The sequence below is a fragment of the Maniola jurtina genome, chromosome Z, assembly GCF_905333055.1.
Source record: "Maniola jurtina chromosome Z, ilManJurt1.1, whole genome shotgun sequence".
Lineage (NCBI taxonomy): Eukaryota > Metazoa > Arthropoda > Insecta > Lepidoptera > Nymphalidae > Maniola > Maniola jurtina.
The window spans coordinates 6428368-6453390 of record NC_060058.1 but is presented as its reverse complement, the minus strand read 5'-3'; the positions used below and the strand labels follow the sequence as shown (position 1 = coordinate 6453390).

Genomic DNA, 25023 nt, shown 5'->3' with positions numbered 1-25023 from the left:
ACCCTGGATAAACATATAGGCTATTTTTTATCCCAGAATTTTGAAGAACCTAAATTAATGAGGACGAAGTTGCGGAGATCAACTAGTATTTCATATTTTTTTTTGAATATAGCTTTACTATCAATTGAACTTGTGGTTCTCTGTCAAGAACATGATCCAACTGAAACTCAGGAGATCAGTCAAGTGTGTACGTATGTTGTGTGCGTGCAAGTTTTAGTATACTTATATTAATAATTACTTGTGTTTATTTAAATAAGCAGTAATTTTTTTTTATTCATTATAGGCAAGCACTTGACCACAGTCACACCTGATTGACAGTGATTGTGGACTAAGATGGGACGCGTTTACTTAAAAGATGCCTATTCACTCTTGTTTTAAAGATATATGTGATTTAACTCGAAAGTGTGTGTGTCAAAGAAACGAAAAATTAAACGACACAAACAGATAACAGGTTTTTATTGGTATGTCAGTGAAAGTAATGTGTGATTGTATGTAGTAATTTGAATACTATAGTGTGTTAAGTTATAGGTATGTCATTTCATCAGGATTCAGCCGTTTCCCGTAAGGGTAAATGATAATAATAATCGACAACCATTCTGATCAATATATCACTTTTAATGATATGTTCGTTTCAACATACAATCACAATTCCATTCTTAAAATCTAATATTTGATTATACACCTAACACATTTGCTAACAATGTCTGTGACAATGCCGACTAAATTCAGATTTAGTAAATACACACAAATTCGAATTATATTTTCATTTGGTTGGCAATGTTGGTGTTATACATACTATATAATGCATAAATTTTAGTTTTTCACTCGCCATTTTAACTCTGTGTCAGCTGAGTTAAAATGGTGAGTGAGTTCTCATTTCGTACAGACTATACCTACTACTATTTTTGCTAGAAATCAATCGTTTTGCATAAAGTACAGGCTTTTAAATATCTAAACTTGGCATAATTTAGCAGATGCTGGCTATGCCAATGAAGTTTAGCAGTGACGGTCGTAGTTACACAGTATAAGAGCTTGCACAGACAGAACTATATGTGCCATAGGGCTACTCTGCTGATATTTAAATATCTACCTTATCCAATTGGAATGGAGTTATTAACAGCTGCAAGATGCTGCTATAATAAATAATAAAGAACGCCGCCGCCGCTGCATTATCTTTGTAGTTATTACAATTCTACTGAATTGAATAGGGTGGATACAAATTGGAGCTCGCTGCATTGGTAGTTGTATCTGCGCTGACATTAAAACTGCTTTACTGAATGAACTTCAAGCAATTTCAAATAATCTCTTAAGAGTAACATATCAACAAAAGTTTGTAACTATATTATATGACATTATGTAATTTTAACAAAATAATGCCGTAGAAATCTCTGCTAAAATACATAATTTATTTTCAAATCTTTGTCCTTGCAGATTTTAAAAGCTGTTGGGGTGTACAATTTTGTACTTATTCGTTTTAAAAACAGTTTCAAGATATTTCAGGAAATTTTATATAGAGATTTATTCAGTTTAAAGGATAACTTATTATTATGTTAATATTGGAAATTATTTGAGTTATTGATCTGCTGTGAAGTGTCTCAGAATCATGTTCCTAAACGTATTTTATACCTGTCTCATTTAATATATTATATTTTGTGACGCATCGGTACCTATAATTATAATGACATAGAAACCAAGTTACAACCTCTAACCGCAGTATACTGTGTAAATTCACTACCACAAACACTTAATATACTACATATTATAATATCGAAATTGTGCAATTCAAATAGGTGGAGTTGAGTAAAATATCAAGTTTACAATTCTTTTATTGGAGGAAAAACATCCAAGACGCTCATTGAGGTGTTGAAAGAATACGCATTTAACCCAAAAATAAAAACTAAACATATTCAAGCTATTCAATGTTGCATAGTAGAAGATCGTAGTTTTAGCCATTATTCTTTTATAACATTAATATTGCTCATACAAGTACAAAATAGGAACATAAAAAAATATGCATTTAATCAAAAATAATTTAATAAATAGTTCGATGCGTGCTGAACATCTTAATTTCCTTTCATGATTCGCGTAGATAATAACTAGGTTTATTAGATTAACAGAATCACACGATTCATAGCTTAAACAATAAACATTATAGTGATAATCTAAAATAAATAATTTATTCAATAGGTATTTTGCCCAAACAAAACACGCAAAAGCGTTTTACAAACACCTAAGTCATATAAAAACGAATAATATTTATTACTCTTAAGCTATATTTAGGCAGTTAACTGTAAAAAAAGATTTAATAACAAATTGCCTTTCATAGCACTGGGTCATCTTATTCATTCTTAATTGCTAAGGTACTAAACTTGTGTAAATTAGGTATTCAGTTTTTTTTAAATCTATATAAATTCTATCTACGACTGATGAAGCCGCTCTGGAATGCCATTTGCCTTAATTTAAATACCCAACTCATGTAAGAAGTATGGTCTACTAATTAATAACATTTAGATTATATATTTTAGTAGCAGCGTTTATTGATTGAATATTTTCTCAATATTTGTAGGATTTTGAGTGAACAATTCTATAGGTTTCTAAATTGTTAGGTAAAGATAACGAGCAATAGATTAATTATATTATTCAATTTTTATAGTCAGAGAAAAGTATGTACCTTTACCCATAATAATAATTTAATTAAATATTTAGTTCTTATTACGTAATCAGTAACAATATATTAACTAGGTATACATTGAATGTTTCAGGGTCACTTAGAGTTTTAATTTCGTCTCGATACTTATATTTTGTGAAACTAATAACGAGGCCGTGCTCATCATAATATTACATCTACAAAAAATTGTGCATTTAAAGCATTGAACTAATCATAGTATAAAAAATCTCAGAAAAACGACGAGGCGACCGAAGGTTTTACCAGAAAGTACAGTGATGTCAACAGATATGAAATATTGTCGTACTTATGGTCTATTTTTAAAAAGTTCCTCTACAACGGACGGATCGGCCAAAGTCGAAGTGTCACCGATGTTCTCGTCTCCGAGGGCTATTTTTCTCAAAATCCTTCTCATGATCTTTCCCGACCTGGTTTTTGGTAACCCTGGTGCGTATTGGATGACATCGGGCGCGGCGAAGGCGCCAATCCTGTTTCTAACGAGTTTCTTTAGACAAGCAACCAAATCAGCGTCGAATTTGGCGCCTTCATTGAGAATAACGAAGCAGTAAAGAGATTCACCCTTCACAGGGTGGGGTTTGGATACGACTGCGGCTTCAGAGACCCTCGGCTCTTCGGTGAGGACGCCTTCCACTTCGGCGGTTGACATCAAGTGGCCAGAGACGTTCAGCATATCGTCAATTCGACCAGTAACCCACAAGAATCCGTCTTCGTCTCGCCTAGCGCCTGTAAAATAAATTCACATGCTAAGCTTATATAAGATTCTGGTATATAATTATTATTTTGCGAATTTGTCGTTGATAGAGAAGTATTATTATCTTTGTTTTGTATGTCAGGGAGAGCATTTTAAGCTTTGCAAGTTATGACGATCTTGCTCGCGCAGTGATGCGTGCCGTACATGCCTATAATATATGAATCAATTTTGGAAATTAGTTGATTCAAGTCTTCCGGCTATATGGATTTGTCATATCCATTTCCGGTTAGCTTGCCTACATTTTGGGCTGAAACATGAAATCGTACTTAAGGGCCAATTTGTTATTGAATACAAATATAACTTGTGCAAGAAAAATGAGTAATATCACGTACCATCGCCGGTACAATAGTATCCCTTGAATTTTGAGAAGTAAACGCTCTCGTATCGGCCATGGTCCCCAAACAGCGTCCTCATGATGCCTGGCCACGGCCGCGAGAACACTAAGTAGCCTTCCCCTTCACCTTCTATCACTGCGCCGTTCTCGTCCAGCAGAGTTGGTTCGACTCCGAAGAAAGGGAAACCCTAAATTGGAATTGGTGTATCATTCACTAGAAACGGGAAATAAAGTTTGACTTACTAGGATCTACTAAAATAGTCTATTTTTGCATTACACTAGAAAACAAAAAAAAAATGTTGGCGTATTTGGAAAACTGGCAAGATAGACTAGCAAAAGTCACTCAAATTGCGGATCTGTGGGAAATAAATAAATCGATTGTATCGGAGAATTTAAAATTGCACCTAGGTATATAAGGTTAGACTAAACGATAGTATAAATTATTGATTTTGCTATTGTGCACAAGCCCTTTAGAAATGATGAGAAGATTAAAGGAGAGGGACCATTTTTACTTTGTTGAATGTAAAGAACTTACAGCAGCACCAGGTTTCATGGGAGTGGCTCCAGGCAGACTGGTAAGAACATGGCCACCGGTTTCAGTTTGCCAGAACGTGTCTGATATAGAGCATCTGCCACTGCCTACGATGTTGTAATACCAGAGCCAAGCCTCGGGGTTGATAGGTTCTCCCACGCTGCCCAACACACGCAGGGAGCTCAATTTGTGCCTGCAAGAAATAAGAAATGGCGTATTTAATTTTACCCCTTCAAATTAGCCCGGCTTTCATCTTAAACTGCATCATATCTCTTGCCACCAAGTGAGACTGCAGTCAAGACTCAAGGTCTAACTCCTATCTGAATTAAAGAAAACCGGCATTGCGGAACTGAAAGCTTATAATGAGCTAAACGTTGTGCGCCAAGGAGCTGAAATGGCTACTTCGGACCAGAAAACGTTCCAAGACCCCAAGATTTGGGCACTTAACTACTTATAAGAGAAAGTGAATGTAATTTTTGCGGATGATACAACTGTTTGGGTTCTTTGGCTTACATACTATTATTTAATTTCCTCTGTACTTTAAGTTATTTACTAACCCCCGAACCAAAAAGAGGGGTGTTATAAGTTTGACGTGTGTATCTCTGTATCTGTCTGTGGCATCGTAGCTCCTAAACTAATGAACCGATTTTAATTTAGTTTTTTTGTTTGAAAGGTGGCTTGATCGAGAGTGTTCTTAGCTATAATCCAAGAAAATTGGTTCAGCCGTTTGAAAGTTATCAGCTCTTTTCTAGTTACTGTAACCTTCACTTGTCGGGGGTGTTATTAATTTTTTATTTACGCTTGTATCACAAGCATTTATAAAAAATCGACTTATTCGTATGTTGTCATTCCGTCGAAATTAATAGGTGTTGTTCCGACTACCCACTTCCAATATTCCGATTGAGACGAGAGAAACACGAGTGGTATGGATAGATGGACAATAGATGATTATGGTTCCGATGAGCCTCTCAGATTATGGAGAAGTAAGGTGGACACTTTTTTTTTTAATAATATTAGCCATGTGAATCATGACTAACTTTCTCCTTTCCCCTCCAACTAAGCGTAAAGCTTGTGCTAGGAGTGGGTACGACAATAGTGCAACGGGTGGGGTTTGAACCGCCGACCTTTTGGATTTCAGTCCGCTCCTATAACCGTTGAGCTATTGATACTGAAACTCTGATATTATAGGTATATTATGGCATGAAGTTCGAATTTGGATTTATTTGCTTCGTTGGGTTAATCTGCCTTTTTGGTAAGTAAAAGCAATAGGTATTAGATTTTCTATGTGAAAATATGTTTATTCATTGTTATTATTCCAATGATGACCTTTCTGAATGGAAAGTGCTTATTTAAATGACTTGTTTACGAATGCGTTTAGTTATCTTTGTAATATCTATTAAAAGATGAAAGGGTATTGATGCACTTAACCGTACATAACATATTACATAACGTCTAATTTAATTTACAAATCACAAGAGCTATGTTTTTTTAACCGACTGCTAATATAACCCTGTATGCTTACTGAACTATCTACTTAACATAATATTAACCTTCTGTATACGCAACCCAATGTTTCCAACTTTGTGCCCCTTGAAAAAAAAGCCTACGTAATTATCACACTAATATTATAAAGGCGAAAGTTTGTATGTGTGTGTGTGTGTGTGTGTGTGTGTGTGTGTGTGTGTGTGTGTGTGTGTGTGTGTGTGTGTTTGTTTGTTACTCCTTCACGCAAAAACTACTGGATGGATTGGGCTGAAATTTAGAATGGAAATAGATTATACCCTGGATTAGCACATAGGCTACTTTTTATCCCGGAAAATCAAAGAGTTCCTACTGGAATTTTAAAAACCTACATCCACGCGAACGAAGTCGCGAGCATCAGCTAGTATTAATATATATTTAGTATGTATATCGATATGATTACCTACTACCTGCTCTAACTTGTAATCTTAATTCTAAAAATCCATAGTATGTAAACTAATCATCAGTATCAATGAGTTCTGATTACAATGATTAGGTCTTTTCAGAGAACCACTTACTTTCTCTGAAGAATAGCGATTAATCGCTGAATAAAGTTGGTGACGACCATAGAATTATTAAGTACTAGTAACTTAGGTACTAAGTACTTTCTAACTCTATGGTAACGACACTTTCTTATATCAATAATAATCGAATAATAAATATGTGGACCATCATGCATATGTCATTGCAGTTGTAACTTCGTCTAAAGTAAGTAGTTCAAAGCAAGAATAGGAAAGTTTATGACTTCTGTCTGTCAACCAGTCATTCGAAAATTACGGGTTGCTAATAGTGTAAATATACTTTACATTATAACGGTTTCTAGAGTTCCGTAGCCAAATGGCAAAAAACAGAACCCTTATAGATTCTGTCATGTCTGTCTGTCTGTCTGCCGTATGTCCGAAACTATACCCTAATCCAAATTTTCCGAACATTTTTAACATTTTTTCCGAAACTATAATAACTATACTGTTGAAACTGGTAAGTAAATGTATTCTGTTATACGTTATATTTAACAAGTCTTAGTACCTACATACCACAAAATCTATTGAAAATGTATTATAAAATGTTGAATCAAAATATAATGTTCAGATGTTAGCATTGTATTAGGTAAGTTATTGCTAATATCATAACAAGGTCCAAGACCCTAGTTGTTCTTTAAATGCAGCGTAAACTACTAAGTGTGAAGTGTCGGAAAATAAGAGGCTAGGCATTTGAAAAGTTATACCTTTTCAAAGAAATTTATCTATCCGGCTCGAACGACCTGTTCGATTCATTCCGAAGCTTAGATTACTACAGAAAGATTATTATACTTTTATTTCATTTTCACATATTTTACAATTGCATCGACATCAGTAAGCGACACCAGAGAGTTCACAGAGACCCTAAATACATCGACTTGTAACTGTCAGGGAACGTAAGGACGTATTAGACTAATCAAAAACTCCATCTAACATCACTTACTGTTTGACGATGTCTTCACCGAACTTCATGAGAGATCTGATGGCAGTGGGTGCTGTGTAGAACTGCGAAATTTTGTACTTCTCAATCAAAGACCAGTAACGATCGTTGTCAGGATAGAAAGGTGTACCCTCGAACTGAAACAGATAAAATATAAAGATAAGATATGCTTTGTTTTAAAAATATATATATACCTACTAACTGATGCCCGCGACTTCGTCCGCGTGGATTTACGTTTTCCAAAATCCCGCGGGAAGTCCGTGATTTTCCGGGCTGAAAAGTAGCCTATGTGTTAATCCAGGATATAATCTATCTCCATTCCCCAAATCCGTTCAGTAGTTTTTGCGTGATTGTGTAACAGACATCCAAACATCCACACTTTCACATTTATAATATTATTAGGATTAGGATTTATATTAATATTTATTCGTAGGTAGGTGCATATAAGTTTGCAACTTTGTGTATCTTTTATAGACATAATTTGTAATTTTAAAAATCGTTTCGCTATATGACGGCAATTAAGGAAAGTAAAAAATAATAAACACATTATATGAGGGAAAGATAAGCGAAAAGGAAAATTAACACGGAAAGACCTATAAGGACACTTGAGTCATACAAATAAAATACCGATCTCAAATGGATTAAATTTTCATAAAAAACGTAATTTAGAGGAGGTTAATATAAGTACGAGGTCAACGTGGTACCGGCTCAAGTTCAACAGCTAGGTACCTACGTTTCTTAAAAGACCTTTGAACAACACATTTATCTACTTACATAGATACATATTCAGAAAATTTACAATAGGTGCTTATATTATTTTCGAATTTTGAATTAGCTGCCGAAGAACCGGTAATTAGTAGAGTTACTATGCGAGTATATTCATTAGGCACATAACTATCTATAACTACAGATTAAAAATTTAGTAGTTTAATTGTTAAACACCAGACTTAACTTTCCATAAGCTTACAGGCCCCTTATGGACTCTATATATCAATAAAATAATATCTACTAATTTTATTTTTATTTTGTGACCTCAGTAACGTTAGGAAGTCAATAATTAAACCTATTATCGGGATGTAAAGGCAGTATAATAAAACTCACCTCCTATATAGGTATATAAAATTGTTTTTCTGCCTAAGTACATGTTAGAAAAATAATTTAAATTCTTGCCTCGTGAATAGAATAGAAAAGGTGAGACTCAATTATTGTAATATAATAAATATGGGCTCAATTATTCATTGCATGTGGAGACAGTTTTGTAATTCAAAGTCATAAAGCTAAATTACATAGGTATGTAGGTATTGGCAATTTACGTCAAGTTTACACGAAAGCCATTCATAATTAAACCTAACAACTATTGATATGGCCATGGCCTTTGGACCATTTATGACTGGAAAATAGTTTTACAAGAGTAACAGCTATAAACCTATTGAATGTACGAGTACGAGTAAGTAGATATAAGATTAACGGTACCTAAGCGGTAGGCCGTAGGTAGGATAAGTAAATGAACAAGACTAAATAAAGTTCGGGTATTAAAACCCACTACCCTTCAATTAAAACCTAAAAAGTAGGTATTTACCTGGACCAACAGTAGTGGGAAACGTTTTATATTTTAATGTAAAAATAATTACTAGACGAGGCCTGCCTGGATTCAGGTTTTACAAAATCGCGTGGAAACTGATTTTCCGGGATAAAAATTAGCCTATGTCCAGGTGTTTAACTAAGTAGTTATATCCTTACAAAAATCACATTGATCCGTCGCTCCATTGCGGCATCATTGTGGAACAAACCAAACACACTTTAGAATTTGTAATATTAGGTATACTTAGTGATATATTTTGGGAATCTAATAACAAAAAAATAGACCTTTTACTAGATACCTATCAAACTTGAGGTACATTTATTTCGATTCACTCAATTTGTTTTCTAAAAGTGTTTTATTGTTATGTCTACCATATTAGATTTGCTTCTTGAGCAAAATAAAAGCAAAACAAAAGTTATCATTATACAAATAGTAGGTAGATAATACGAATAAGTACAGATCGTTATTAAATATTAAATATAATATATCATAGTATCTACCTATCTTGTTATCGTGTGGATGCTGTTTGACGCGATAAAATAATTTGAACTTGAGATAAGGATTGCCTGCTAACCTGTTTCTAACATATTATTTATCATTTGTTATAGGTATTTAGGTATATTGCTCAGTAATGAACTCGGGTTTTGTTTAACACTGAAATAAACTGAGCGCCATGGGACCTTGTAGGTTAAAGTTAATAATGTCATCGTCATGTGAACTCAGGATGAGAAGATTTAAGCCATTGTCCATCACATTGTGCGAATTTGTAGACTTCACACACCTTTGGGAGCATAATACGGAGCGCTCTCAGGCAAGCAGGTTTTCTCACGATGATTTCCTTCACCAAGCAAGTGATATTTAATTGTTTGAAACTCACATACTCGTAACTCTTAGAGGTCCTGTGTTCCGGGCCCCCGAATAGGAGGAGTAGTTAAGAAACTACTGGTACCGCTATCTACTATCTCCGTTAAAGTTGATAAAAAAGAAGCTAAATAAAGGCCTTCACAAAGCAAAGCACTCGTAAGAGATGACGTATTTTCAGCGATGTCCATGGCCGGGATGTAATGTAGCCCTATACCAAATTGCGTAAAAAGTCGGTTAAACGAGTGGGCCATGAAAGTCTAGTAGACAGACAGACATATGCCCACACTTTTGCATTTATAATAATTACTAGAGGATGCCCGCGACTTCGTCCGCATGGATTTTGGTTTTTAAAGATCCCGTGAGAACTGTTTGATTTTCCGAGATAAAAAGTTGCCTATGTCAATTACAGGGACACAAACTACCTCAGTACCGGGAATCCCATGGGAGCTCTTTGATTTTCCGGGATAAAAAGTAGCCTAGGTCCGTCCCCGGGATATAAGCTAACCCTGTACCAAACGTCAGAATCGGTAAAACCGTTGAGCCGTGAAAAGGTAGCAGACAGACAGACACACTTTCGTATTTATAATATTAGTATGGATTTACTAGTACGAATCTTACCATCACAGATGTAGCACCATTGGCCAAGGGTGCGTAGACTACGTAAGTGTGACCGGTGATCCAGCCGACATCAGCAGTGCACCAGTAGATGTCTTCGTTGCGATAGTCAAACACGTAACGGAAAGTTGCTGTAGCGTAGACCATATAGCCCGCAGTCGTGTGCAGAACGCCTTTAGGTTTGCCCGTAGACCCACTACAGTATAAATACAATAGATTAGTACTTAGGTACCACTAAATGCTATACGAGGTAATAAATATAATATAAGTGTAAATTAAAAATTTATTACACCCCCGACAAATGAAGTTACAGTATCTAGAAAAGAGCTGATAACTTTCAAACGGCTGAACCGATTTTCTTGGTATGTAGCTAAGTCCACTCTCGATCAAGCCACCTTTCAAACAAAAAAAACTAAATTAAAATCGGTTCATTAGTTTAGGAGCTACGATGCCACAGACAGATACACAGATACACACGTCAAACTTATAACACCCCTTTTTTGGGTCGGGGATTAAAAATGCTACAACAAGTGCAAGTTATAAATGTTTAGTGTGAATTCGTCGTACTGTGACGAATTATCGAAAAGGTCGACAATGTGGAGGAAAATTGGGAATGATCGTCTCAACTATCCCAATGTTATTTTTCCCTTTCATATACCATACTTGATCCAGTAACCCCATTTTGAAATCCCGATCCACTTCTTTCGGCTCCAATTGCAATAAAAATGATTACAAATTGCAAAATAATTTGCAATAAAGTTGGCAAGCATTATCTAAAACTATGCCAAATTTCAAGTCATTACCTAGGTGCTACAGTTCATTCTGGCATTACTGACCCTTGACCTAATGCTTGACCTGTTTAAACTAAGTATCTAGGTATACCTACCTTTGTGCTTGGAACAAAATTCATTCAATTTTAAATGCTATTTCAACATTTACCTACTTTATTTGAATCGCAATGAACTCTGTATGTATTTCCATATTTAGGTAATAATGAACTAAATCCCTTTACCTTTGAAACTCGGTACCTACTTACATACTTTATAAATATTTTTATACATTACTTGTATAAATATTTTTATAATAAACAATTACCATTTACCGCATCACTGTAAAAATTAAAAACTGGCAATTCCTATTTACGAATCACTTCTCCAAAGAGTTACTTGTTTACCATAAAAGCAATTTGGTTTATAATAAAAGTCTAGGGTCTGTTTTTTTCGTTCACATATAAGTTAGCCCTTGACTGCACTCTCACCTGGTGGTAAGTGATGATGCAGTCTAAGATGGAAGCGGGTCAACCTGGAAGGGGCATGGCAGTTTCAGTTTTCATTAAACCCATACTCCTTTGGTTTTTACACGGCATCGTACCGGAACGCTAAATCGCTTGGCGGCACGGCTTTGCCGGTAGGGTGATGGTAATTAGCCACGGCTAAAGCCTCCCACCAGACCATACCAGAAATTCAGAAATTATAAAATTCCCACTGCCGGGAATCGAACCCGGAACTTTTCACTAATAATACCACAGCGCCTACCACTGCGAAAGGGAGGCTGTCAAAAATGCCGGGAGGGTTGAAAACACCGTCTTCTCTCAACAACTATCATTTGCCTCCAATCGTGGTTTATGTGGTAGTAGATAGACACTGGTCTGCCATTAATAATGAGAGAGTTTGGAAGCAGTAGCTGAACGAGATGCTACATTCCAGTAGAAACCTTTATGTCCACGATTTCCTTACTTCAGGCTTGCAATTTTTTTATTCGAAGGCGGGTTCACGTTAGTAGCTATGTTTGGTGAAAAACTGTTCATCCATTTTCATGGTCTAATATCCTAATGGCTTTCTTGATATATTATAATGTAGATACCTTGTGTAAATTCCTTGATCACAAAAATAATATAAAACAGTTAGTGTAGAACATACCATAAGTAATTACCTTGTGTACAACATAAAGAGAGGATCCTCGGCTTCCATCCACTCGGGCTGACAGATAGTCGATTCATCTTCAATGATATCATGCCACCACACATCAACATCTTCATTCCATTCGTACTGTAACATTTAAAAAAGTCTGCTTAATAAATCCATTGTGTGACACTTTGCTCTATCCTGCATAATATAAAACATCTTTTGTCAAGGGTTAGAAGATTGCTTCAGCAGATTTTAAGATTTTTTTCCCAGCGACTGCGTGGACTTCTGTTTACAAAAATGCATTTTTGAATTGATAAATTCTTTATTGCCGTTATTTGAAATTTCATTGATGTGATTTGTGAAAAACCGATATTAAAAAGAGACCAACCCATACATCTATAGGCTCAAGATCGCCTCGAATGGTACATAACAAACAAACGGTACAAGTCAATCTCCAGCTTTAAATAAATAATAAATAATAATCTTACTCCTATACCTACTCTGGATTCGTCTCATTCTCTTGAAGTTTAGTACTCAAGTTTTCAATTCTGCCGCGTGTGACAATTTTTTTACACATTTTTCTCTGACTTTCCAACGATCTTACCTTTGATTTATTTTAGGTTTAGAGGGAGGTTAAACTTATAAAACGGATAAGCCAAGTTACCAATGTTTTGATGTCAGGCATTGGTCCGCACGGAGTGACCCTTTTAAGGTGTGCCACAACTATGCACATGTCCACTTTATGGTTGTGTTTGGTCTTCGCAATTCCTAATGCCTCGTCGCATGTTTTCTTCAATGTCAGAAGCTTCTCCCCTCGCCAAGCACCGTCTGATGTAACTAGGACTTTAGCTTTACAATCGGACATGCGCTCCGCCAAAGAATCAGGAGAGAACCCCGCAAACTGTAAAAGGGATCAAATGAAATGTAATATTAATACTCTAGACAAGAGCTCAACAGATTATAATCTACACCTAAACATTGGTTTTTACTAGGCGGCATGGTTGTCTTCAAGCGCAAGCCTATCTTGAGTGAATGAACATTAAAACTAGAGGTTCGAAGGAATCCTGCCCCTAAACTAGAAAAGCCCATATCTATACTAATAAATAAAATTGGAGTGTCTGTCTGTAATTTCGAAATAACTACTACATATTAAGCTCATATGGTTTTTTGAACGATACCATAACTAAATCACACGTTTTTAAAATTTTTGTCTGTCTGTCTGTCTGTCTGTCTGTCTGTCTGTCTGTCTGTCTGTCTGTCTGTCTGTCTGTCTGTTTGAAAAGGCTAATCTTCGGAACGGCTGAACCGATTTTAACGGGATTTTCATCGGGATATATACAAGTAGAGGATTGACCAGGGTGTAACATAGGCTACTTTTTTAACCGACTTTCAAGAAGGGAGTTGTGTTTTTCTATCTATGTACACCGAAATCTCCGAGATTTCTGAACCGATTTGCGTCATTTCTTTCTTAATCGATAGAGGAACTTTGTGACATTGTTTCATAAAAAAATTGGATTCCAACTCCTCAATCCTGATGCTGCAGGGGATCTGACCAATCCACGCGGGCGAAGCTGCGGGCATCAGCTAGTTATAAAATACAAGTACAAAATCTTACCACTACAGAATGAATAGCGCCGATCCTTGCGCAGGCTAACATGCACACAACAGTCTCCAAGATCATGGGCATGTAAATTGAGACTCTGTCGCCCTTCTTAATTCCATTTTTACGTAAAGCATTGGCGAACTGGCACACCAGGTCCATTAAAGTCCGGTATGAAATGCGGCTGTAGTCATCTGGGTGATTTCCTGCCCTATAAATTATTAAAAAATGTATAAATAATAACTATATTTATTTACTATAAGTTATTACATATGGTTAAATACAATAAACCTTCAATTGCATAAATACTTAAAATAAACTTGTGTGTGTTGGTTTGTTCTTTAATCACGCTGCAACGGAGCAATGGATCGGCGTGATTTTTTGATGATGGATATACATAACTAAATACCGGGATAAATTGTAGCCTATGTCACTTAGTTGATTAACTCTTCGGAATTACTTCAACTTGAGAGTTGGAGAAAATCAACGTTGGGATTAAAAAAGACTAAATCCACGCGAACGAAGTAATGGGCATCATCTGGTAAGTATATACCTACCTAAAGAAGAACTGACTGACTGTCATTCGCGTACCTACAGCTAGAACTACCGAGTCTAGAAACTAGAAATTTTGCATGTTGATTCCGTCAATAGTCCCGCACGTTTATCTGCATATCGCATAAGAAATTTCAAGAGGATAAATTTTCAATTGAACTCAAAAATCTATAAAAATGTTTCCACTTGGACGAAGCCTCGGGAGGCAAAGTAAAGAAAGGATCAAGAGTATTTCTTTGTATTCTGCTGAAAACATTTTGGGTTTAAAACCTTTACAAAGTGTATAAAAAAAATTAAAATGTTCACGTTAAAATTTCGCGCATACGGTTTGGTGGTTCAACTTCTCTCCTCGTACATTTATGATTTAGCATCTATCACAAGTGTAAATTAAAAATTTATAACACCCCCGACAAGTGAAGGTTACAGTAACTAGAAAAGAGCTGATAACTTTCAAACAGCTGAACCGATTTTCTTGGATTATAGCTAAGAACACTCTCGATCAAGCCACCTTTCAAACAAAAAAAAACTAAATTAAAATCGGTTCATTCGTTTTGGCGCTACGATGCCACAGTCAGATACACAGATACACAGACACACAGATACACACGTCAAACTTATAACACCCCTCTTTTTGGGTCGGGGGTTAAAAATATAGGTACCTATCGTAATCGTCCAAACATAAAACGTCGTATTTGCTGCACAAGTCATCGCAGTGTAGGATGGTCTGCGGACTGTTCTGTTTACAGTAGCAGGTCAAGGTTAACGTACCTAATACCTATTATTACCTATTATTATTATACCTCTGTATCTTTGCATCATAAGTGTGCCTACATTTCAAGACGATCGTATAAGTGGAAGTACAGAGGTAAATAAATAATACGAAGGTATAATCTGTGTATTTATTGACTGAAATGCCTACACCAGCGAGGAAAAGAGCTATATTTACTACTAGCTGATACCCGTGACTTCATTCGCGTGGATGTAGGTTTTTTAAAATTCCCGTGGGAACTCTTTGATTTTCCGGAATAAAAAGTAGCCTATGTCCTTCACCGGGATGTACCTAAGCTAGCTCTGTCCTAAACTTCATTAATATCGGTTAAACTGTTTGGCCGTGAAAAGCTACGAGACAGACAGACACACTTTCGCATTTATAATATTATAGTATGGATTATAAAGAGGAAAGATTTCTTTGTTTGTTTGTAATCGATAAACTTTGAAAGTTCTGAATTGATTTAAATTATTCTTTCACTATTAGATCTTTCTACTTTATCAAGAAGTAACATAGGCTACATGAAGATTACATGTCTTCACCGCATGAAATAGGTCGACCGTTTAAGAGATTCCACAGAAAGAACGATAAAGGGGTCAAATTTATAAATAGGCACTCAGTTTCCAAAATTGTAGCATATCACCCATAATGACCTTAAATAAATTACATGTTGGGTTGCGCGAACGTGTTTGGCCCCGTAGCCCGGTCACCAGGTGATGCGGGGAACACCGTGGGATTTTGGCCGGTAAGAGTCCGAAATAACCTCCGTGCCTCCCCGAGTACGGTGGACGTATCCATGAGATTTCCCCACGAAAGAGAAAAAAAGGTACACCGGGCGTCCACGTACAAGACACGTGTGATACAGTACGTTAGAGTGGCACTGTAATGGAGGTCAGGAAGTGAATATCTGCATGTACAATGTGAAAAAATATACCTAATTAAAATAATTAGCTTGACCCCAAGGTCCACGAAATACTTAAACTCGTTTTATTGACGCCACGCTGAAAGTTGAACTGATACTAATTCATACTACAAGTCGGTAGAACTCTAGAAATGGTATGTGTTGTTTTTAGTACAGCTGGTACAGCTCAGATTCATTGCTGATTTTCAACCAACCAAGCCAAGGGCGAGTCGGATCTCGCTCTTTTAGGGTTCTAAAATACGGAGGTACGGATCCCACGGTGCGCGAGTCTGACTCGAACTTGACTGGTGTACTGCTATATTCGACCTATAGATTTTGAGTTCATGCCTATGTAGCGGTGATAAAGATTCATAATATACTAACTGATGCCCGCGACTTCGTTCACGTGGATATAAGTTTTTTTAAAAACCCTTAGCTCTTTAATTTTCTAGGATAAAAAGTAGCCTATGTGTTAATCCAGGTTATAATCTAATCCAGTCTAAATTTCAGTCAAATTCGTCGTCCGGTATCCGGTTTTTTTGCGTGAAAGAGTAACAAACATACTTTCACCTTTATAATATTAGCAGCTTTACAGCTTCAGGTACAAAACGTAACGTAAAATCTATGTGGTAGACAGACAAACTCTATCTTTTTTTTTATTCTTTTTTTAACAGCTTCAGGTACAAAACGTAACGTAAAGTCTATGTGGTAGACAGACAAACTCTATCTTTTTTTTTATTCTTTTTTTATGTCGGGGCTTAATTAATCACTTCGTAACTATGTCGCCCCCATGAGTAAATCAACTTAACAGGGCTCTCTCAAAATATCTAAAAATATGTAGTTTTAAAATTACAGGGGCTCAAAGATTTGTATGTAAATTTTTAAGACCGCGTAACTTTGAAACCGAATATTTTAACAGAAATCTGGAAAACCACAGACATAGGTATTAGTTTCTAGAATATGTCTGCAAAATTTCATGGACTTTGGTTGCTTAATATTCAAATGAAATTGGAACTACGATTGTATGAAGCGAGTAGAATCGAGTGACGGAGAGAGCCCTCTTAAAGTTTAGACCTACAAAGTGTATTGTTTCCACTGTTTTCACTATTTTGCATACAGAACACTAAAATGAGCTTTTGACAAAATCTGTATAAAAAGAAGCACACCACAACGCTCTATGCATGGTCCAATCTCAATGACATAACAAGTGTAAATTAAAAATTTATAGCACCCCCGACAAGTGAAGGTCACAGTAACTACATAGAAAAGAGCTGATAACTTTCAAACACCTGGACCGATTTTCTTGGATTATAGCTAAGAACACTCTCGATCAAGCCACCTTTCAAACAAAAACTAAACTAAATTAAAATTGGTTCATTAGTTTCGGAAACAGATACACAGATACACACATCAAACTTATAACACCCCTCTTTTTGGGTCGGGGGTTAAAAATCTAAGATAATAATGTACCCATTTAAGTAGAATAGGTAAAATAAGTACATGCTATTTATTATTATATAGATACCAAATAACCTACTTTTATAAAGTTACCATGGTAATGTAGAGATAAACGTGGTAAATAATACTAGTACTTTAAATAAACTTTTTACTAGGAATCGAAACAATAATTTTATTATGATGATAATAAGTATGCACTATGTTGCAATGATCGTCGCTCTCCTCATAATATATACTGAACTACTTATACCTTACTCGTAAATATTTGAATATTGTTCCTATTTAAAACAATGGTAATTAGTTACAAAAATTACATTATTGATTGTATTTACCTGGATACAAATTAAATTTATCTGATCAGCAAAATTTAGATTATTAAATTATTTTATTTTTTAATTTAAATAATTTAAATGTGCTGTACCTACTACTAAATACGTTATATATGCACAAAGATACTAAAACCTATTCAATAAATATTATAATATAATTATTTATTAATCGTAGAGTTGTTTCTTGTAATAAAATTTTCATGCTACATTATAATTAGTTTGGCGTTAATTTGAAAATAAATAAGGTGTAATGCAATTATTAGCATTCAAGACCATCTTAATCTTTGTAGGTAAACCTTGTAACATTTTCAGTCGGTACTTAGTAGGTAAGTAGGTAGGTATACGAGTTATAAATAAGTAGGTACCTAACTTACGGGGACGGATTATTTATTAATATATGTGTGTGTTTGTTGGTTAATCTATATCCCTGTAATAATTGTTAAACTACTCATTAGATTTTCATAAATGAGAAGTTATTGGCTTCATTTTTCGTTCCGCGTTATGAAGTCAGACTTCATGACGAATCCAAAAAATGAGAAAATATATCAAGTTTGGTAAACGTATCGTATATAGATGTCAGTAATCTATTTGAAATCTTTTTGAAATATGGATTTTTAAACAATTATTATTATTAAGTTATTTATTTTAAGAGTAAAGCGAAAGAGTGTAGCGCTTAATTGATAATATATTTTTATAATAATACCAGCGTATATTAGTGTTAAAACTTTATCTTGTTTAATTTGCCATAAATATTGGTCATATTATTATAGTTTGGTGGCCTATACCTACCTAATGTAGGTACCTACGTTAAACAAACACCCATCCGGCCCTTCCTGACTCATAGGAGGAAGGTAAAATATTCAGGACTAACTGAACTGATTCGTGTGCAAAATTTATTATTGTAGTGACATACCTTACGGTTTACTTAATTCCTTTAGGAGTAAGGAATCAACGACAAAAACGAAAGATAAACGAGATAATAATCCTGAAGCCTACAGCAAGTAGATATTTTTATTTGCAACTTAAAATAAAACTTTAAGCTAACCTTATCTAATTAACTCACTCACTAATATTTTTTTTTCGAGATATTATGAATTTACTACCTTTCCCGCGTGATTAGTACCTACCTGAGCCAAATTACAATTTTCAAATACCTAGTCTGTGAGCTAAGCCGTGGACGCACGGACGAACGGACAAACAGACAAACGGACATGACGAAATGTAATGCTTCCTTGTGTACCACGGAACCCCAAAAAGGCCCGGCTTATGTATCTCTTATACGAACATCGGGACAATCTAAACCTTATCCTTAATAATGTATTCTCATCTTCTACTTATATCTGTGATTATATAATTTAGGGTCGTCTTCATAGTTTCAACTAGCTGATGCCCGCGACTTCGTTCGCGTGGATGTAGGTTTTAAAATTCCCGCGGGAACTCTTTGATTTTCCGGGATAAAAAGTAGCCTATGTGCTAATCCAGGGTATAATCTATCTCCATTCTAAATTTCAGCCCAATCCGTCCAGTAGTTTTTGCGTGAAGGTGTAACAAACATACACACACACACACATACAAACTTTCTCCTTTATAATATTAAGTGTGATTAGGTATTAGTGCCTACCTATAGTCGGTTATAGACTTACTATGATAAAGCTATGGTTATAGTGGTATGACGTAACCTACTCAACTGTTATCGACACATGTACTACATAGTATGTACTCAATAGATTTATCGGAAAAGTCATCTATGATGCCGAAGTGCAAGTAGAAACCTACAAAGAGTTTATACAGTACGTACGAGTAGATAATTATGCATTTATATAATAGTAGCGCTGACTTGACCTCTAATAACTAAATGAAAACATTACGAAACGATATTAAGAGGGGTCTCTCCGTCACTCGCTCCATACAAACGTAGTTCGTCTCTCCTTGGAATGCTAACCAATCATACTCAATGGAATTTTGTAGAAACGTTCCTGCCTGGTTCTGGATCTATGCCTGTGGTTTTCCAGATTTCCGTTAAAATATTCGATTTCAAAGTTACGCGTTTAAGTAAAAATTCACAAACAAATCTTTGAGCCCCTGTAATATTAAAACTACATATTTTTAGAAATATCTAAAACACCACAGGCAAAGATATTAGTTTCTATTATCTTTGCCTGTCTTTATCTATATAAAACACAAAAAATGATTCCACTTCCGTATAATGTCCGTTTCCATTAGGAAGGCAACCTAGGGTAGGTAACGCATTTTCTTGATTCTTTAAAAAAAAATCAATGGAAACAAAACCAAACAATCCCAGTTAGGGTACTAACTTGAAAAATCGCAAATCGAAATTGTTTTTCGATTACCGCGCTAAATTACTTCTGTTTTTTAGGTTTCCGTATCTCAAAAGGAAAAATGGAACCCTTATAGGATCTAAGTCCCTAGGGTACCCTACCCAGAAAAAAATATGTACTTAAAGATATGAAGGGGGTGTAAATAGAATACCATCTCGATAAGGAGAGATTTGTATGGCAACTTGTCTTCAATAAGCAACAGCCAACAAGTTATTGCCACTTACGAGCTTTATTATGTAAGTACTTCCGAACATATTCCCAACCTCGTCAATGGGCGTACATATGGATTACCGCAGCGTAAATAAATAGGTACATACAGTAAGTCGACGCCCTTGGTATTCGCGGATGAGTCGCTTTATGGCAGTATATCACTTAATACGAATTCTACTGATCCACTAATTGAAGTTTGTTCTGCCGATTTCTGGTAGTCAAAGCTTCCCCCGACTAGCTCTTGTTACGGCGCAGGATTTCTCTGTCAAGACGTCGTCATTTACCGACTGTTCGGAGTATCTCTCTAGACGTGCTCATATCATTTGCAAACTCACAGGACCTCTGGTCACTTGCGCGTTGATTGCACATGAATGCTTTTCAGTGGAACCGGCAAGAATGCGCGCTTTGTGATAGTCTCGCACCAATCTTGTAACAGAATACATCGGCTATTTGCAAACCAAAAGAATGGACCTATTTATGATATTTTAGCCGTTTTGGTATATTGTTACGACCTGGCGTAGTGGTGAGAGCACCCTAGAGTAGTGTGAGTGGTATTACAGTGAGAGATTCCGGGTTCGATTCTAATCAGAGGGCCTAGACAAAGTCACATTCTATTAGCGATGTCGCTAGTATAAAAGTCCAAAAATGTATGGGGTTGACATTAGCTATCGAAATGTCACGTGGTCTATTAGAAACGAATCTGCTAGACAATGTTAATTTAATCGATTCCATCGTAAGAATCGACAACTGTCGAAAGACTAATTCACTAGAGATGTGTCGACAAGTGCTAGCCAAAGTAACATTTTGACAAGCGTCATCGATAGTTAGCGATTCTTTCGATGGAAACTCTAGCGAACGCCTAGAGCTAGACCCTGTAGAAAACGAAAGAAATAGCATTGAGTGGATTCTTTTGAGTGGTTTCGATTAAAATTTTAGTCGTTTATTGAATTACTAGCCGATGCCCGCGACTTCGCCCGCGTGGATTTAGGTTTTTTGAAATCCCGTGGGAACTCTTTGATTTTCCGGGATGAAAAGTAGCCTATGTGCTAATCCAGGATATTATCTATCTCCATTCTAAATTTCAGCCAAATCCGTCTAGTAGTTTTTGCGTGAAGGAGTAACAAACATACACACACACACACACACACACACACACACACACACACATACAAACTTTCGCCTTTATAATATTAGTGTGATTTTGTGATTGTTATTCTCTTGATTCCATTTCTACGCGAGAAAATAAAAACATTTTGTCAGATAATTGTATTTAAGTATGGGAAAAAAATCTTTATTTGCCTAGATGAAATCATAGGTATATGTATTAATTGTTTTTATAACACATAAAAGCACTTTTTTACTTGCCAAGAAATATTGTGTAACAGAAGGTGGGTCATGATGGTCAAATAATAATTACCAAACTCTTTATTAGTTTAACTTAATATAGTAGGTACTCGTGTCCAGCATTACAAAAGATCTGTCCTCAGCCACAAATAATAATAATCAATTAATCATATTATTTATTAACACAAACAAAACGTAGCTTTGACTATGCCGAAACAGTCACACAGGAAAGCTCCATACTGTTTATTTGATCCCATAACGTTTAACGTAAACAATCTCTAACTATGCAAGGCCATGAACAGAGGCTTGTTTATAGCTCCTAATAACTACTCTAGATATCAAAACTAAGAGGCACAGTCAGGGCATTCATGGGGCTCATAAACAAAATAACAATAGTCAGTTTTTTTAACTACTTAGTATGATTTTTATATAAACTTTAAACATTCAAAATTACGCGCACGGATTTGACAATACAAGATAACCTACTCTCTTTTTTTTCTCTCTCGTCTGGCTTTACACTGATGAGCCAATGTCAAGTTTGTAGTTATTTACAAGTTAGGGAAACTATATGTATAAGTATGGACTCCGTCTGTGCAGGCGCCCGCCGACACACGCACGGCGCCCCTTTAGAGCGTTTCCCAGTCAGTTCCACCACTAATAAACACCAACAGAACACAAAAACCGGCCCTCAGGGGCAATTCGGAAATATATTATTTCTAAGTTGTTCTTGGTTTAAAATAAAAATATATATACCTAGCAAAGACATAATAGTACACGTTCACACCTTGACCATGAATATGCTACGTCATAGTTACGTTTTTCGATACCTGCTAATAAGTCAATATGGCTCTACAAAACTCTGACTTTACAAAATTGCAACTTGCAGCGATTGAAATACAATTGAAAGATGAACAGCGGATATAATAGGTATTACCAATGACTTTCTAAGCAAGTCATTGGGTATTACACTAAATTAAGAGGGCTCTCTCCGTCACTCGTTTCATACAATCGTAGTTCCAATTTCATTTGAATATTAAGCAACCAAAGTCCATGAAATTTTGCAGACATAATATATTATAATTTCTGTTAAAATATTCGGTTTCAAAGTTACGCGGTCTTAAAAATTTTCATACAAATCTTTGAGACCCTGTAAATTTAAAATTACACATTGTTAGAAAATTCTAAAACACCACAGACACAGATATTAGTTTCTAGATTATGTCTGCGAAATTTCATGGACTTTGGTTGCTTAATATTCAAATGAAATTGGAACTACGATTGTATGAAACGAGTGACGGAGAGAGCCCTGTCAAGTAGTTACATAAGAGCGCCCCAAACGCTAGATATCAGTTTTTCATTTCAACTAAGTAATACCTACTTATCCACTAGAGGGACGTAGATCCGTAGGGTTCTGTTTTCCCGGAAAAACACTAGGTTCCTTCAGGACTTTCTAAAACTAGTTATAAAGATGTTAGAAGTGGCTGTCCATTCCAGCCACCTATCTCCATAAACGCCTATCTAATAACGCCAAAATTCAGGACTTAGCTTCGTGTATATTTTCAAAGTCATATTTTCTTTATAACATCCGTCATCTGCCTTTATTCAGGTTCACCATTTTTCATAAGTTCCTAGTTCGAATTTTAAGGTACAAATAAAATATAATAATAATAAAATCATTGACTAAAAATTCAAACAAAATATAGTTAGATTATAGAAACTATATTTTGGTAACTAAATATACACAAGTTTTATAACTAACTGCAATGCGGAGGTACAACTCAAGATTTGAATTGTACTTGAAAAGCTCCGCAGACAACTTCTACTTCCGTCTACAAACAAGTTGTTAAATTAATAATCACGTAGTTCATTAGGTTGAACCCTTTGCTTTGAAGTTTTATCTATTTTATTAAATGAATTTTATTTTTTTAAATAGGTAGATATATATATTAAATTGTTTAAACATGATAGAAAGATAGAATTCTATTAAAAGAGCATAATATACTTATATTTAGTTAAAAGAGAAATATTTAACAATGAGTGGGGGTCCAGACCTATTTAATATTTTTATTTAGGAGTTAGTATATTTTGTTACAAAAAATACTAGTGGGAAAGCTGTGAATATATATTGTGGTTACCAGGTACATATAGTCACATTTGGTTATGGCATGTTGCAGCTAAACTGTACGTCATTATGGATCTGACGATTGTGAATAGATATTGTGGCTATTAGAAATGGATATTGCAACAATACTATAGATTCTAAGTTAGGTACTGCCTACATAGGTAGGCTACTAGATATATTTTAAGGACATAGGCCACCAGAGTGCTGCAGTTCATCCTGAGTTTTTTAAGTTTTATGGTTTTATGATTGTTTTGTCTGACACGGACACGCCACCTCCTTTCGTACCTAGTCTATGCAGAAATATTACGACCTATGCAGAGTACAGGTAATAAGTATTAATGCTTATATTATATTTATACACCGGATTAAGGAAAAAGCCGAAAAAAGAAATCAAGGTTTTGGTCGCTACCAACGTAAGTGTTTAAAGCTAAGCTATCAAAAAAAAGAATAAATACTGAAATTAAATTGATGGCTCTTAAAAAAAATATAAAAATAGATAATAATATCACTGAAACTAAAAGTTTATACTAATAGATAATTCCAGTGTAATTAAAATAAAATAAATTCGCAAAAAAATACTAACAACCCAAAATTAAAGGAAACGTAAGATAAATAAAAAATTACGTAATAAACGAAGTTTCGTAAATACAAAAAAATCAATACATTCGCGCGCCGTCTCAGTGCAGTGTATTCGCTTTGAGCTCAGCTGTCTATCGATTCTTGAATGGCATTTGAAAAAGTATCTTACCAATAGTATGCGATCTTGTCCCCGTAACCGTTTCTCACGTTGCGGTCCAAAACATTAAAACAAACGTTGGTCACAGCCCCTTCCATCCACTTAATAAAAATATCTCCCTTGTCGAGATCGAAGTTGTACGAAACGAAATTGCCGGGCTGGTAAGGAATCTCCCAGTGGAATTCATTGGCTATTTTTGACCAAAAAGCTTCTGGGTCATCTATAGAATTTTTGTACATCTCTTTGTATTTTTCGAAGGACGGCACCCGCGATTTTTTGACCACATAATCAGATGGTCTGTAAACGCGCGACATAGTAGCAGTTTGCGCTAAAATCTCGCGCAATATATAATACTTGTCTCACCGTGACGATGTCTGCACGGTTACTGAATGGAAACGTTAAATAAACTTGAC

General features: G+C 35.4%; 1 protein-coding gene across 1 annotated transcript; it reads right to left on the bottom strand.

Annotated features, from left to right (window-relative positions):
* Window positions 1-439: 439 nt before the first annotated feature.
* LOC123880648 (acetyl-coenzyme A synthetase) lies at window positions 440-25016 on the bottom strand. The gene is made up of 9 exons (XM_045928880.1): window positions 24623-25016; window positions 13866-14061; window positions 12915-13151; window positions 12276-12391; window positions 10347-10539; window positions 7286-7419; window positions 4307-4496; window positions 3770-3959; window positions 440-3409 (listed from the first exon to the last, which is right to left on the bottom strand). The coding sequence occupies exons 1-9, from the start codon at window positions 24922-24924 to the stop codon at window positions 2973-2975; spliced, it is 1995 nt and encodes a 664-aa protein (XP_045784836.1). The 5' UTR covers window positions 24925-25016; the 3' UTR covers window positions 440-2972.
* Window positions 25017-25023: the final 7 nt, after the last annotated feature.

What these genes read in the sequence shown, in the direction of transcription:
- LOC123880648 (XM_045928880.1), bottom strand. Translation starts at nt 24,924, where the DNA reads ATGTCGCGCGTTTACAGACCATCTGATTATGTGGTCAAAAAATCGCGG. An exon ending in GACAAGATCGCATACTATTG is followed by an intron (nt 14,062 to 24,622) that starts GTAAGATACTTT and finishes AATAATTTATAG; the next exon opens with GGCAGGAAATCACCCAGATG. An exon ending in CTCTTTATGTTGTACACAAG is followed by an intron (nt 10,540 to 12,275) that starts GTAATTACTTAT and finishes TTTATACTGTAG; the next exon opens with TGGGTCTACGGGCAAACCTA.